At 48.7% G+C, this 16,963-nt stretch overlaps 1 protein-coding gene across 4 annotated transcripts in view; it reads right to left on the bottom strand.

Moving 5' to 3' along the window:
• The window catches only part of RBM20 (RNA binding motif protein 20), a 188,191-nt gene that overhangs the window by 16,386 nt on the left and 154,842 nt on the right, over positions 1 to 16,963 (bottom strand). For 2 of the 4 annotated variants that reach the window (XM_039250732.1, XM_039250729.1), the window contains exons 7-11: positions 16,029 to 16,160; positions 10,631 to 10,710; positions 8,209 to 8,869; positions 2,259 to 2,360; positions 490 to 1,150 (exon numbers count right to left, since the gene is read on the bottom strand). In XM_039250732.1, coding sequence (XP_039106663.1) covers positions 490 to 1,150; positions 2,259 to 2,360; positions 8,209 to 8,869; positions 10,631 to 10,710; positions 16,029 to 16,160 — 1,636 coding nt within the window. Of the gene's footprint in view, positions 1 to 489; positions 1,151 to 2,258; positions 2,361 to 8,184; positions 8,870 to 10,630; positions 10,711 to 16,028; positions 16,161 to 16,963 lie in introns of all 4 variants that reach the window. The other 2 variants (XM_039250731.1, XM_039250728.1) reach the window with 1 other exon arrangement.

The following is a 16,963-nucleotide window of genomic DNA, read 5'->3' on the forward strand; positions in this document are numbered from 1 at the left end:
TAGCGAGGGGAACAGACCATAGCCCTGAGCAGCACCTTGGTCTTCCCTTGTCCCGCTCCTCGCTGCTCACACTCCCACCCCCTCACTCAAGCTTCACAGGAATAACAGCCTGGGTGGTCCGCCGTTGTGCAGCCTTTACAGGCTGCTTGCTGATCTGAGGACCCGCGAAGCCCCTTGGCCTGATAACTCAAAGCTTCTGCTGACTTTAGTTCTCAGGGTCCATCTGGGCTCCCGTAAATTCAGAGAAGTCTGCCCTATCTGAGTTTGCTTCTCAGAAAACATGTGGCCTCCTATCTGATTTCCTTTACACCATTTGCCTAAACGCACTAACAGTTTAACCGGGCCTTTAGGAGCTGGCTTTCTGCACCAGCTTTAATGCTGGCTGAAACCTTAGTCATGTCCGTTCCAGCCTGCACACGCCCACACACCTCGCTAGGTGAGCAGTGGACCCATCAACCCCACCGCACAGGAGAAAAGGGAGGTAGTTACCCTGGGCCGACACTCCTTGGCAAGCCTGGCTTTGGAGGTCAGTTTCGGTGCAGGGGCTGGCTTTCCCCTCCGGGGGGCCGCCTTCACAAGCCCCATCTTCGGGGGTCCCCCCGGCCTTGCGGTCATCGAAAGGTGGGCTAGGCTGCCGGGCCCCCTCCTCTGCTGGCTTGGGGGAAGACATTTGCTGGAGTGGAGGGGCCGGATGAACATCAGAGCTCTCCCCTCCCTTTGCCTGCTTCTCGTAGCAATCTGAACCCTCCAGTGAGAGGCCTGTCTTACGTTCAGCTGGCTTGCGCTCAGTGTCCAGATTTAGGCCAGGCATTTCCACGTCCATGTCACTGGGACAGCTCGTAGAAGCAGAAGGCAGATCTTTGGGTGACTTGAGGCTGATTTCCGTAGCCCCGTTACCTACAGGCTTCACTCCCTCGTTGGTGAAATCCTTGGTTATGTCCAGGTCTAAGGTGGGCGTCACACAGGGACTTATTTCTGGGCAGATTTTGTCCTTCTGGTCAATGGGCACAATTTCGTCCAGGTCTGGGATGTCGGGTTCCATGATAAAATCTTCCTCTTCCCCAACCTCATCCACTGTCACCAGTTCCTCCATGTTAGTGGGATACCAGCTCTCCCCTTCTGCCTCGCTTCCACTCTCCCAGTCTTGTTCCTGAACAAAAATGCAGAATAAAGGTCAGAGAATGACTGAGAAGCAGGCGTTAGTGTTCAACCAGAGGGCACAAACCTTGACCACAGGACCCCTAAAAACCAGAAAGATCCTGAGCACGCTTACTTCTGCCTAGGAACACTTACTGGGTAGTCAGGGGCTGTAACCCACTCAAGCCCCACATTGCTGATTCATCCCTAGGATGGAGCTCAAAACAGCATTTGGAATAAGCCCTTAATGCTTACTCTACCATGTTTAAAATGGCACAAAGAATTTCAAACCCTGGTACATAGCAGGTGCTCAATAAACAGTTTTAAAATAAATGAATGACAAACTTACAAACTCTAAATAAATCAGCTTGCTGAAGCTATTTCCTTGCATGTAGGCCATCACTAAATGTAATGGTAGCAAAGCCCCGCCCCCCCTAAATTCTCCCAAGGTCCCTTTCCCGGCAAGGGAGCAACCTTCATAGCCATGGCTCATACTTGGCCCCTCCTGAAACCTCCCCTCATGTCCCCAGCAGCCAGATTTCGGAGATCAGTGATACCCATCTCTCTACCTCTCCTGACCAGAAAGACAAAAAGCTGGCCACGTTCCAAACACAGTTCTTTTTGCTGAGGCAGCCCCAACACTGTAAGTGGATTTTTTTTTTTTTTTACTTTAATTAAGCAAAATAACCTCTGCCAGCACAATAGACATTTTGTTAATCCCAGGGTCTGGGCAAACTGAAGTCAGGGCCCCAGCTTGAGCATCCAAAGCTCCCTTCTTCCCCCAGCCCCTCCTAAGGGACCTATTTTGGGAGCCTGGCTCGGAAGCCTGAGTCTTTTTTGGGCACATGTGTTCTCGTACGAGCACAGCCAAGTCGTTGGAGACTGAGGCAGAGCTCAGGCACACGGTAAAGAGCTCCTTAATAAAGATTGTGCAAAGATCCCAGGGAAAGCCATTCTTCCAAAACCATCCCGGCTTCATTCGCGGAATCACAGGTGGGGTGTGAACACACCCCACGCAGCCAGTGGAGCGTCAGGGGGCAGGATGGGGACTCCTGAGACTTGGTGCCCACTTGCCATCATGCAGATGTGGCTATACTGCCAGCACCTGGGACAAACGTTACCTTTGTCCTTGTGTTTTCTGCATCAGAGTACTCGGTTTCTTTCTCCTGCCTGCCTGCTACTGCGGTGCTTTCTTCCATGTCCTCCTGGTCCTCTCTTCCAGCCTTACCAAAGGAAGAACAGAGCAAACCAAACCAACAGTGAGCAGTGGCAGAGGAAAGATGGAGTGCCAAGAGAAAACGATACTGAGCATAGCTAATAGTCACCAAGTGTGTTTCACAGACACCATTTCCTTTATCCTCACAAAACCCCTCGGAGGCAGGTGCTATGTTCTTCATTTTACAGATGAGGAAAGTAAGGCTCAGAGAGGTTAAGTAACTTGCCCAAAGTCACACAGACAAAGGAGGCACAGAAATGTCTTAATGGCCGGACTGATGCCTTTAGTCTGGCAGAAATCTCTGGCAATCAGGGGGCTTTCACAGTCGTGAAACCTACAGATAGGAGGAGTCAAGGGACCAAGGGTGAACTGGCCCTGGGGTTAACAACCATCATGGCGACATCTCCCCAAAAGATGTGCTCTGGCCATAAAAGTCCCATCCAGGGCACTTATGGGTAGGAAGGGGGTTGTCTGCCGACCAGTGCCCTCTCACCCCTCGTCTGTCCTCTCTCTTTCCTAGAGCTACAGCCCAAACTAGCAATTTCTTCCCTTTTTCCTTCTTCCAGTCCCTCCCTCATGAGAGATGGTGCTCACGTCTGACAAAGTGAACAGCTGGAAGCAGGTATTTGGTTTGAGAATTAGAACCTCTGAGCAGCCTTGAAAATGGGCTCAGCAAAGCCAAACCTGAACTAGCCCCTCTTTTTATTCAATCTGTGCATTAACAAGGCTTTTCACATGTTTAAATAGTTGCATTTTAAATGATTACATAATATCTTCACTTTGGCCTCTGGGCCCACAGAGCCTAAAACGTTCACTGTCTGGTGCTTTGTAGAAAAAGTTTGCCAAACTTCAGTTTGGAAGTTTCTGGAGAACATTCTCCCATGGCTTAAACTTTGGCCACCAGATCAAGGACTCTTCCTGGACTTTCTTGGGGGCGAGTTGCATCCTCTTGACAATTTTGGCTGAGGTTGGCTCTGAGTAAATGATTCTAGTTCTGATTTCTTACAACCAGACACACCCCTCATGAGCTGGCAAGGAGCCAGCTGGGGCAGGAGCTCAGGGCTGACTGGTTTAACCAGTTATTACCAGACAGGGGAAGAGAGCTGAAATCCTTAGGTCCCTGCTGCCCCCCACATATTTGAAGCGGAAAATTCCAAGCTGAGCTCTGCTCTTCTAAGCTCACCTAAGTGCAAAGCAGCTCCCAATGCCTTTTTAGCCATCAGAATCTATAGCTTCTACCAAAAGGAGAGGCCTTTTCTTTATTTTTATCTCCCTGAATAAACTACCTATGGCCCTCCCTTGTCCAAGTAAGTAATCCTTACCCTCCCCAAGTGAATTCCTGCAGCCACACTTCTAGGTCAACACAATAGAGCCCCCCCAATTCGGGCTGGGAGAGGTAGGGACAGCCTGGCTGGTCAAAATCACCTCACCATTTACATCCAGGTGTTTTTTCCTGCAGGCAAAGGGGAAGCGGTGCCTTCAGTGTGCCCCTCGCCCTGGGATCACTTCATGTGAGAATAGCAGCTTAAGGGAAACCGATAAATGCAACCAATGCCCCCAGCTGCCCACACCAGCTTACAGACTAAGATATTAGGCCCCAACTGTTGTAAGCAGAGCTCTGCCTCCCCTTTCTGCTCTATAGCCTCCTCCCAAGTCTGTTCTCCCCAAGGCAATCAAGAACGATCACTCCACAATGCAAAAACCGTCATAACCTCACAATACCTTCTTGCTGAAATATTTCATTTGCTTCTCCTTGCATTTGGGGTGAAGACAAAAATCTGTAATCTGCCTACAACCTTGCATGATATGGCCTGTTGACAAACCAGACATACGCCCCACCGTTCTAACCCTGGCTGTCTCTGTTCCAGCAACACTGGACTCCAGCCATAGGGCCTTTGCACATGCTGTTCTGTCTGCTCTCCTTCCTTTTCGCTCAGTGAAACCCACCATTCCTTCAAATCTCAACAGTCTCATCCTAGCCCAGGGAAGCCTCTAATTCACTGCAGGCATTAACAGTGCTATACACCTCCATCTCCTTCTTAGCACTTAACTCATGCTCTTCTACTCATTTGAGGAATTATTTGATTAGTATGTCTTTCCATTAGACCATGAACTCCATAAGCTCAAGGGTCATTTCGGTTTTCACTCAGAACTGTAGCCCCAGAGCTAGTTACTTCCATGGACATTGGTCAATAAAACGACAGAGACTGGAAGGAGGGGGTGGAGGGGGTGCCTCTGGCATGCTTGGGTCTCTGTCTAGGCTCTGAACTGAGCATAAGTAGTTTTTCTATTTCTCCCTTCTATGGACTGTTTATACTGGGGGCTGCATTCTGGGGAATCTTGGGCTCTGTCTGGCCCATAGACATGTTTGGTCTATACTGTTTCTGAAGTGTGGAAAATTTCATAGGTATCCAGATTTTGGTGCTGCTCTTCAAAAAATGGGGGCTTTAACAGCATTCCTGAATGGCAGCCATAGAACAGAGCTGAGGACTGGCTGACTGCTCCCAGGAGACAGGCGCCTCCTCCTTGGTCGGCCACGGTCCCTTCTCTCCAAGTTGGCTTCACCCTTATTACCAGGTCTGTATCCCCTGCCTGGCTTCCTTCTCCAGGCATCTGGGTCTAGAACCCTCGATCGCCCTTCCAGTAAGGTGGGGGACTGCTTCCTACCCACGCTCACCCTACTCAGTGACTTGATTTCTTTCCTTCTTTCAATGGCCTTGTGCTCAAGGCTGAGTCTCATGTGTGGACTTGGCCACTCACAAACACTGCATAGCACACACACTGGCCTCTCTGGCATGGACACTTTCTCCAGAGATCTTAGAGGTTTAGAATGAGCACAAGCTCATTAAAGTCCGACGACAGCCTTATGATCACACTCATCTCACAAATGAGAAAATTGAGGCTGAGAAGAACTGGGTGTGACCTGGTTCTCAGAAGCCAGGCCTTTGTCTCCAGAGTCTGGGTCAGTCATTCCTTTCTTCCTTCAGCAAATGCTTACTGAACACCCTCTCTGTGTCAAGCCCTGATTTAGGCACTGGGGACATAGCAGTGAGCACCCCAGACAAAAATCCCTGCCCTTGTGGGAGATTATGTTTGGGGGCTGGAGGAGACAGACACTAAATAAAATAAAGACAGACATTATCAGGGGACAGGTTGGACCTAGGAAAGGTTGGCAGGGAAGGAAGACAAGCGGGTTGGGACACTGTGGTTTCATGTTGTGGGATTTCTCTCCAGGAAAAACTTGGGGAGAGCAGGACAAGAAGACAAAGGTGGGGAGGAGGGAGCCACGTGACTTCGGTGGGGGGAGGGGTGCCCAGGCAGGTGAACATGTGTATAGACCCTGGGGTGGGAGGTGTCTGGTATATTAGAAGAAGGCAAGGACACCGTCCTCAGCCAAGCTGTCTTCAGACTCCAAGTTCAGTCACTGCCTATTATCTGACTCCTGGAGCGCCCTTGGAGGATTCGGGTCGTTCTCAAGATTGTAAGATACAGTTTGAGATCAGTGAGGGAGAGTCTATGCTACTGATATTTCATCAAAAAAAGGGTTTTGGGTTTTCTGGCTCTAAATCCACAGAAACAACCACTGGGGACCCCCATAAGTCCCTACCGACCCCACTCTAGGGCTAGTAGAGGCAGAATCAACTAAAGAGACAGAATTTGGGGAAACCCATGGGGCTTTCTGGGCATTTTTTTTTTTTTTTTTATCAAGGCTCTGGGGAGGACTCCTAGCATGTGTCACCTTAAATGGGCAAACCGATGGAAGCAGGCAGGTAAAACAGTAAGAACAATGCCGAGACTAAAGAAGACTCTCAGAAACGTGGGTAGCCTTGTGAAGGGGCAGCTCCACCCTCAGCCACGGGGACACAGGGTCGAGGCTGCTGGCATGTGTTATGAGGTCCAGGCTTGAGCCCTTGGCTCAAGGGGCTTCTGCTCTCTGTCCCCCTGTGCCTCTTCTTGGGCACTGGTCTGTCACCAGCCCATTAGAGACCCCCAAGTATAGACACATTGCTTAAAAACACTCTCTGGTTCACAGATCCTTGGGATCCAGTTCAGGTCCTCAGCAAGGCACACAAAGGCCTCATGGACCCACCCCACCCAGGTCCCTGGTCTCATTTCCTGAGCTGCCCGTGCTATGCTAGTCAGGAAAGACTGCAGCCAACTTTGAGATGGGTGAAAAGACACCAGGGTATTCTTTCCATGGGACGCTGGGCAGTTAGCTGTTCAGCACACCCTCTCCAGGGTGTCCCGTCCTTAGGGGTCGGCACCTTTGGTGATCTGGAACTATTTTACAACCCTGCAAACTGCAGAAGATGGATCACAGTGCAAATGATTCTTGTTCCTAGAGGCGCAATTTTACCTGCTGCAGATGCAACTGACCTCCCATGGAAAAGGCTAGCTGCAATCTCTTAGCAAATCCATTTCAGCATTCCCAATCCCCTCTCGGTGTTACCTGCTCTTTGGATTCTCCTTTGAACCAGTTTTTACATCTTATGGATCCCTTGTTAACTAATGCGTTAAATAGCACCTTTGACATGTATTCATTTTATGTTTGCACAAGAGCCGTGGTTGGATGGTTCGAAAACATTATTCTTTAATATGCCCTAAAGATGCAGCCACGCTGATTCTTGAAAACAGTCTTCCTTTCTCACTTTTGCCCTCCTCGCTGCTTCCCAAATTGCTTTTTTCCCCACTTTCAAGGCCCAGCTCAAATGTTACCTCCTCTCGGTTGCTTTCCTCCTCTCCTGGTGCAGAAGTAATGCCCACACAACAGTCCATCCACTACTTCACTCCAATATGTGCCCCACTGACTGTACATCATTTCTGGTAGCTCTCCTTCTACCCTTAGACCTTGGTCTCCACTATAGCCTGGACCATGTCCCAGTCACCTTTGGACTCCCTGTGCCTAGCATACTACCTGGCAAAGTGGCATCCCGCCAATGCATATAGGACTGAATGCAGTAGGGGACAAAAGTGTGACTCTTCAGCATTCACAGACTTGAGAATTGAGCTCCTTATTTCTACCTGAGTCAGACTAGGAGATACGCACGTAGGGTTTCTGAAGTTGAGTTTTTATGCAGAACCCCCTCTCCAACCTCCACCGATCCCACTCTTACTTAAATGTAGGTGGTTTGGGGAGAAAGTATAAGCCAAGTCAGAGTCATCCATTCACACAGGGTCTTCACGGTCCACTGTGTGAACTGAAGTTATGTAGCAGGTTATAAGCCCTTTCAGATGCTTGGATGAAAGGTACCAGCCAACTGCCAAGCGTTTTTATTACAGTGGAAGTAAAACACTGGACAGCAGCCAGGGAGCCACACCAAGCCCTGGGCATCCAGTGTAATGCAGTGGGTGGCAGCTGCTTCTCCTTTACTGCCTCTCATCGAAGCCCCAGGGTCGGCAGATGCTTTAGAGAGGATGGAGCAGACCAAAGTTCTCATCTCCCTGAGCAGAGTCCACGACACCTCAGGGCCCCTCCACTCTGGACATGCAGGTCACTGAAGGTCTTTGCCTCATGTCACTGCCTAACTTCTAGTAAAGGCAGCCACGTGCCAAGGGATTTGGAGCCCGATCAGTCTGTCACTTCCTGACTGTGTGTCCTTGGGCAACTCCCTTAAGCTCTCTGTGCCTCAGATTCCTTATCAATAGCAGTAACAGTATCATTACCATCATTACCTCATACAGTTGCTGTTGACATTAAATAACTTGACTGAGACAAAGTGTTTAGTACAGTGCCTGGCACAAGGAAACATCCAATAAGTGTTCCATTCATTCAATAAATGTTCATCATCATTATATTAATATTACTCTCCTGGGAACCTGCCTCTCCTTACCTGGGGAAGAGATTGCATCGTTACCTCATTCCCCGCCACGCTGCTTTCTTGTCTATCATCAGCTCCTTCTTGGTCTCTATCAGGTCTCTTGGTTCTGTTTTTCTCACTCTGCTTAGACTTGACGCTCTCAGGGGCCCTAGTGACCTTCGGCTCCAGCCCGTCTTCCTTGCCCGAGTCCTCGGGGTAGGGGTGTCTGGTGTCCCGCAGCCTGGCCTCCTCCTTCCTCCTGGACCTCCCGGGTCCTTCCTGCTGCTGCTTTACATACTTGTCCGGTTTGCCTTTGGGCTCCTTCCGGTAGTAGCTGTCTTCCCGGCTCTTGTAGCCAGAGGTGGAGTGCAGCGGGCTGGGGGAGCCCGGCCTCGGGTGTTTTTCTCGGTGGCCCCTCCCTCCTTCCAGCCGCTCGTCTAAGTCCGCCTTGTCCAGCTGCCAGGGGTAGTGTTTGCGATCATGTGCCCACACGTCCCTCTTGTCCTCCCCGTTCTCCCTCCAGGGGCCCGGATCTCGCTCTTCCTCCCTCCTGGCATAGGGCGAGTGCTCCCACGAGTCCCGGCCGTTGCCCCAGTCGGCGCGGGTGGGGCCCAGAGGGCTGTGGGAAGAGCTGCAGGAGGTGAAGCTCGGCGTGTGGGACCTCGGGGACAGCGACCGGCTCACCGGGCTGCGAGACCGTGGCCTTTCTGGGCCGTATCTGTGAAGGAGCAAAGGAGAGCATGTTACGATTTGCACATCCCCCACCCCCATGCACAGATCTGCCCAGGCCCTCGAATGGACGCACTGGGCACCAACCCCATGTGGTCGCTCTTCACCATAGTGGTCCAGCCAACACAGAGAGCGGCGCAGGAGAAAGCTTTTCCTCCCTCCCGGCTTCTAGAAGGAAGGATTTTCCCAGAATACAGTCCTGGCCGTCTCTGCCCCTTTACTCATTCTGCTCCTAGGAACTGGGATAAATAATTGGACTGGTTTGACTCAGCTCCATCTTTCTTCCTTTTGGAAGGAAGCTAAATTCAGGGGGCAGGCAGCTCTCCCCCAGGGCGTGTGTTTTTGGGGTGGGGGCTGCACTGGTCCGGCCTGGTGGGCAAGGCTGCCTAACCCTGGGGTTCAGTTAGCCAGCGTCTTGACTACAAGACCAACGCAACAACTCCATCTGGCCTTTACCGTAATAAAGGCAACCTCTTGGCTTCCATTTTTTTTTTCTCATCTCGGTTTGTTCGGGTCTTGGGCATAATAGAAGGATGCTAATTACTGGGAGGAACGAGAGTGAGGAAGACAGAATCAGAGATTCCAAAACCAAAGAACTAGGAGGGCATTCTAGAATTGGAGGGAACCTTAGAGCTCTGACCCACTCGTGTTTCAGATGAAGGAACTGAATCCCAGAAAAGGGATTCTCAATCTGCCTAGTTCTTCCTGATACTCCGCTGAAGACCTGCAGGCAACATGATATGCCTTTTTACGCATCTTAAAAAACAAACAAACAAACAAAAAACCTCAAACAACCATTAAAAAAACCTCAAATAAATAAATGGAAGTCCCAAACCTGAGCAGCTAGTTACACACACACACACACACACACACACACACACCCTCTCTCTCTCTGGAGACTGTTTGGTGATTAAGCAGATCTACTCAATCATGTACCCATTATTCTAAAACAATGGGCAACTTTCATTTGGTTTCTAAATACAGGAAAACCAGATGGCCCTCACTGACCAGGGGACACCCACGTGGGGCTCACTAGGACCAGGCTGCCTTGACCATCAATGGGCAAACAGCCTGCACTCAGCCCTCTGCAGCGAGGTGACAGCACCGTGTGTGGCAGCCCCGGGCAGAGCCACAGAACGTGCAGCCCAGGTGCTGGCTCCTGTGGTCTCCACCTTGGCTCTCCACACGACTGTCTTCACAGGGTGGCTACAGTGGGACACTTGTGGCCCTGACGTGACACAGTCCCGACTTCAGTAGGAAGAAATGAGTTGGAAAACAGAATGCATTCAATGTTCAGAGTAGGTGACTGGTCAAGTCACTACTTTTGGGGGGTTCACCTACATTCTTGTTCCTATATCTACATTCAGCTCATGAAAAACCAACAGCTGACTCTAAATACAACACACTCACACACACACACACTCACACACACAAACACACACACAGGCTTTCATTCAGGCTGTTTTAGCAGCCCAAAGGGCCAAATACCAAAAGAATCCCTCCTATATTCCTTTCCAACAAAGGAGGTGCAGATGAGAGGTGCATTTTCCTGAGGCTTAACCTGAGCAGTAGTTCTGGACCGCACTGATGCCTTCCATCAGGTACGTGGAAAAGTAGGGCCCAGAAAGGCTGATGGACAGGGCAGGGGCAAGGGCAGGGCACAGTGTGACTCCACATCCCTAAGAATGAGAGACAAAATAGTGTCCCAACCACCCAGAATCTGCCCTGACACCCAAAGTGGGGGCCTCACCTGTCTGCTTCCCGGAACATGTCCCTCTCCCTCTGGGAATGCATGTCCTGGATGATGGCGGCCACTGTTTTCCCAGGTTTCTAGGCAAAGTCAGAGAGGTCGTCATCAGACCAGAGACAGCAATACAAATGCCAAAGGGAAACAGCAAGGACTTGGGTCCACTGCCTGGTCCGCCCAAGGGGAAAAACTACTTTAGAGGAAGAAGAAGTTTAATCCAGGGAATGAGTGTGAGCATAATGCTGAAGAGAGCGGCCCCGACATTTTGGGTACCTTTTTATTATAGAACATTTCAAACATGTGCAAAAGCACAGAGACTGGTATGTTGAACCCTCCGACTCCATTTCCATTGTCAACAATCCTGACCAATCTAGTTCATCTATACCTGACCCCTTTTCCCCACCCCACAGAATATTCTGAAGCAAATCTCAGACATGATATCTTCTCATCCATTCTACGAGGACACGGAGGTGGCCTAATAGTCCTGCAGGGAACCATCCATGGTGCTTCTGGTCAACACATCTTGCTCTGTTTAAGACAAAGGAGAGTCCAGGCCCCAGGCCATCCCAGGGAAGTGCCGGCACACTCAGGGGGATGTACCTCAACTTGAGCATCTCAACCCAGCAAGAACAGCTGAGCTCTGCCTCTAGCTGCCTGGGTGATCTGGGGTCAAGGCTTGGTGTCTGTGGGAGACTCACTTTCTCCATGTATAAAGGTGAGATAGTGAGGCCCATCTGGCATCTACCAATAGCCTCAGGGCATGGCAGACTAGGCTGATAAAAGCCACAGGCTTTGGGCCAACATGAAAGGAGCCACACCCTCTGACCCCTCTGGCCATTTTCTATGCCACGCCTCAAGAGTCCGGGGAAGACGCTAAAACCTTCCAGATGAGCCTTGAACTTGTCACAGCCAGACCTTGTCACAGCAGCGCTGATAGTCTGCAACATTACTGTGCTTTCCAGGGTCTGCTTCCATCCTTACCTGACTCCTTTTGCCTGGACACCCTCTCAGCTTATCTGACTCACCTCATCCTTCAAGGACCTACTCAGTCATCTTTCCCTTCTTTACACAACCAAGTCACATTGCCTTTTGCCACTGAACTTCTAGGAGCTCCCAAACGTACACACTCAGGTTTAAGTCTTATATAGTGTCCACAAGAATAGCTTGCCTCTTCAGCTACATAGCAAACTCTCCCCAAGTGAGGACCAAGCTTCCCATCAGCTGTCCCTCTCGGCACCACATCTTACATGACATCAGTCACCACCTGCTGATTTAATCTTCCTGTGAGCATCACAGGAACACACACAACTGCTTCCCAGGGCCAGAGACCCTCTCTGTGGTGGGGAAGCTGGCAAGAACAGTGGCTCTGAAACCAAGCCCTCTGCCCCTGAACTGCATTGGACCCTCAATCCCACCCCAAATCTACTGACGGGAAACCTCTGGTCAAGAGAACCTGAAAATTCCCTGGATAACTGGGAGATGCTGTTTGAAACCATCCCAAGTTCCCTTCTGCATGTAAGATGCTATGATTCTGGAAAAGTCTCTGTGGAACCACCCAGAAAATAGCTCATAATTCTTGTCTGGATCTGCAGGAAGAAAAAAATCACGTTTTATTGTTCCTTCAAATGAACTCTTCCTCATCCATTTCATACATTTGTTGGACACCCATTACGTGAAAGGCCCCCACCCAAATGCCCTGAGGAATAGAGCCTTTGCCACAGAGAGTGTATAGAGAGACATGATTACCAGCACGAGGAAATACTCAAGGCAGGAGATGAGCGATACCTTAAACCTCTCCTTCCTCTCCCTCCACTTTGCCTGGTGAGCACAAGGTAAAGTTAGAGGGAAAAGACCAATCGAAATTTTCCCCCACCTTTGCAAATCCTGGTGGGACCTCAAGCAGTGGCCCCTTGGGATCCCTATGGATCCAGTGTTTTTTACTGTCTGCCTCCCCGGTAGGCCATTCTCCCTTCTCCGCCCCTGCTCTGGGGTGACACAGGCTTGGCCAGTCAGAGCAAGGCCTTCCCTGGCCACAGAGTTGGTTCCGGGAAGGACATGTGTCCCAAACTAGCTCGAGCACAGGGCCTCTCACCACTTACGAGGAAGCTACTAGGAAAAACTCTGGCACTGTTGTTGAAGGAAACGGGAGGCCAGAGCTGCTGAAGTCAATGAAGCCACCACGCCACCTAGAGGCTGGAGCCGGGGGCCATCAGGGAGACCCCAAAATAAAGCAAAGTGAACAGAAAGAAGGCGGAGTGGAGCGAAGCCAAGTCCTAATGACATCACTTAGGCCCCGAATGCAGCTGTACCTGCGGCCAGGGTTATTCCCGGGCTTGTATTTACGTGAGCCAATAAATGCCTTTCCTTACTTTAGTCAATAAGCTTACATGAGACAAATTTCCGTCACCTACAGAGAAAGTCCTAGCTGACTCATGTCAACCCAGGGGCTGTGATGCATGTATGGCTATGTAGATGAAGTAGGTTTTGATATGCTTTCCCACAGAGGCTTCGTGGCAGCTTGGGAAGCAGAACATCCTTCCTAAAAGGTAGGCAACGTGTTCTAGACACATACAACATCTCTTGGGAGCTTGCTGGAAAGGCAGAGTCCCACCCCTGCCCCAGATCTACTGAATCAGAAACCTTAACAAGAACTGCAAATGACTTGGATGCACATTAAAGTTTGAGAAGCTGCTTACTAGCTGGGAGACTGTAAGCAGATTACCTGATTTCTCACGTGGAGAAGGGAGATCCTACTAACACGATACAGAGGTGCGGATATAGTACAAAACCAAAACAGTCCTAGGTTTTAATCATGGCTCTTCCAGCAACTATGATCTTGTGCAAGTTACTGAACTTCTATGAGCCTCGGTTTCCTTACTTGTAAGACTGAGATAATATCTGTCTGACAGGGCTGATGTCAGGAATCCAGAAGATAATGTATCTAAAGTGTTTGGCACATGACTTGATCCAGAGTACCAGGACTCAATTAAAGGTACATTATTCTTGTTATTATTGTTGTACTGTTATAATTACTGCTATTATCCACCCTACGCACCTCACAGGGGAAGGTGATTGCAAGACTCAGATAATACATGAGAAAAAATAAAACGTAATTCAAATCAAAGAACTCAAGGTGGAATCCTTTACTGATCTGGCACCTACGGTTCACAGACTTAAAGCACCTTGTCCAAGCTCATCAAAGCAGAAAGGGGTAAAATCTAGGCCACATCACCACCACCCTCTAATCTGGACTAGGTCACATGGTTGGCGATGGTGTGGTTTTCCTGTTCTTCGTCGTACCAGACTGTGAGCTCCTCCAGCAGCTGGCTATGTCTATGATCATGGTGCCTGGTCCAGTGGGCAGGCAGTGAACATCTGCTGAATGCAGACCTTGAGGTCGTTAATCCATGGTGTTTGCACCATCCCAAACTATCTCCCTCAGTAAGGTACTGCGGTACCTTAGTACTTTAATTTAAAAAGCTGAGTACTGCTGTTAATCCTAATTAGAATCTTACAACAACATCTCATTTAGACACCACAGATCCACTGGGAACTCAGTGCAGAAATTCAATTGTAGCCTCCGGGGGAGAATCCAGGAGAACAGGAATTCTGGCCGGGTACATAATGGGACAGGACCTTTCATTTGTTGGAGAGAAGCAACATGCTCTCATTTGCCAGAAAAAAAAAAAAAAAAAAAGCCAGGTTCTGCTACAATTGTTGGCAAAGGATCTTCCTAAGCAATAATTGCAAGCAAAGCTGAATCATAGCTTTGCAACCTGGCAACAGGTTGACACACTACCACGCGCATATGTGGACTTGTCAGAACCTAGCAACAACCACCTAGCCTCTGTCTTCTGCCTTCAACCTTGGAGGCTGATTAAGGGCTGTGGGTCTTAACCAAATGGACCCCTATGTAAATATGGAATAAGCTGAAGCAAAATGGAAGATCCCTATTAAAATGGGACAGTAGAAAGCACAAAATAACATGTAGATTTAAATACAAATACGGGGTGCCTGTGTGGCTCAGTCGGTTGAGCATCGGACTCTTGATTTCAGCTCAGGTCATGATACCAGGGTCATGGGATTGAGCCCCACATCAGGCTCTGCACTGAGCATGGAGCCTGCTTAAGATCCTCTGTCTCTCTCTCTCTCTCTCTCTCTGTCTCCTCCAATCATGCTCTCTCTTTCTCTCTAAAATAAAAAAAAAAAAAAATACACAGTTAGCAATAGTTACCATAAACCCAAATGGACTAAGTGCTCCAGTTAAGTGAACTCCTTCTTGCAAACCATTTAGAAGACACAATCTCAAGAAAAGCATGGGCGTATGACTTTAGAAGAAACTTTCCCCCACAGAAGATGCAAATGGAATAGCCAATGAACATAGGAAAAAGGGCTCAACCTCAATTAGTAATCAGGAAAATAAAACCATGATAAACCAGTATACTCTCCCAAGACAGGCAAAACTTAAAAAGTCAGATAAAATGTTAGCAAGAATGTAGGCCACTGAACACTCTGACTCTAGTAGGGATGTAAATCTAGGCAAAACTAAAGGATAACCTTCAGGGAGGCGTAAGCGACTATAAGGAAAAGCAAAGAAATGATCATCCTCTGAGTCAGGAGGGTGGAGAGGGAGGGGAAAAGCTTGAGGAGGGACTCAGAGGGACTTCTGGGTGCCGCTGGTGTCTTATTTCTTGACTTTGGTGGTGGTTTTATGGGATTTCAACCATGACCACCTTTAAAAATTATACAATACATAATTAGTCATTTTTCTGAATGTATGTTATACATCACAATAAAGTAAGGAGAAAAGAAAAGAAACATGAAGAAAAGAGAAATGTAAAAAAGCTAAAACAAACAAGCAAAAGCCCTGTTTGGAATGATCTGAATTCATCTCTGATAGTCATTCTGACAGTGGCCCATTCAGTCATGTGTTGCTTAGAAGGATACCTATGGGGCTTAAGATATAATTACAGAGGATGGAGGAGAGAATGAAAGATCATGGCAGGGTAGTGGTGAGAGAGGAAGTGAAAATTACTGAAGACCCATACGTGTAGAAAAGGAAGTACTATTCAGGGGGTTATGCTCAGAGCAGCCACCTCTGAAATGCAACCACTTTCCCCTTCTTCCTTCATCCTTCAAGACTTCCCCTGAAGAATCCTTGGGCCCCAGGTAGCTAGTCATCCTGTCCCCAACATCCCTTTGCATTTTGCACTTACCTCAGTAAGCATATTTTGTGCCATGTTATAACGGTTGGACTTCCCATTTGATATCCCCAAAGGCAATGGGTGATTTGGGGATCTTCCCCTGTCCTCTCCTTCCCACCAACATGCTGGCCAACGCCCAACAAGGAGATGCTCAGCTGATGCTTGCTGAATGACTGACCAATGAGAAAATGCTTTACCTTCAGCTGCAACTCCTTGTATCTCTTGGACATCCGAATGAGCAACTTCTCACCATTGATCACAGCAGATTTCTCCTGGTAATACTGGACCATGGCCTGGGCAGCTTCTGTGTAAGCCATCTCTAAAAAGGCCTAGGAAAAAATGGAAGGACATATACTGAAGTTGACTTGAATGGTCTTCAACAAAATTCAGTACTAGGTGTAACTTTGTGTCTATGAAGTTCAAGAGTAGGCAAAAGGAATCGATGCTGATAGAAGCTGGAGCTGAGCTCCCCTCTGGGCTGAGGTGCTGACTGGGAGGAGCATGAGGAAACCTTTTGAGATTCTGGAAATGTTCTCCACCTTGACCTGTGTGATAATTACGTGGGGGTAAACATGTAGAAAAGCTGTATACTTAAGACTAGTATACTTTAGAATATATATTTTATACTTCAATAAAAAGCAAAAAGACCAGTAAAAGAGCTCTCTTTGATCTCATCTGTTTAAAGAGACCTATTTATTAACTTCACCCAAAGAATTCATTATAGGATGGCCCCTCTCCTGATCCCCATGGTTACCAACGATTCTTAAATGCTGCATATCCATCCTGGGCTATATCATCCCACAGGAGCCCCCCTGGAATGGGAGGGTCTATTAGCCCACAGTACCCTTAGGAGAAATAGTGGGGACAGTGAGTCCATTGTACAAGCGACGTTTTGGCAGATCCCTGCGAAATGTTCTATTTTGTTGTGATGATGGCAGAAGACAGAGACACAGCCATGGGTATCTGAGCTCTCACTTTCTTTGCAAAGAAAGAAAACACTAAACAACTCTGGGGCTCCCAAGGCTTGAAAGAAGGCCATGCCTTTTTGAATTACAGAGAGAAGAAAACCCTCAGTTATAGCTCCACAGCATTTTCCCTCCTTACTTAACTGTTTGGATAAAACACAAAGAAA

The sequence above is a fragment of the Hyaena hyaena genome, unplaced genomic scaffold (assembly GCF_003009895.1).
Source record: "Hyaena hyaena isolate Hyena2069 unplaced genomic scaffold, ASM300989v1 scaffold_379, whole genome shotgun sequence".
NCBI lineage: Eukaryota > Metazoa > Chordata > Mammalia > Carnivora > Hyaenidae > Hyaena > Hyaena hyaena.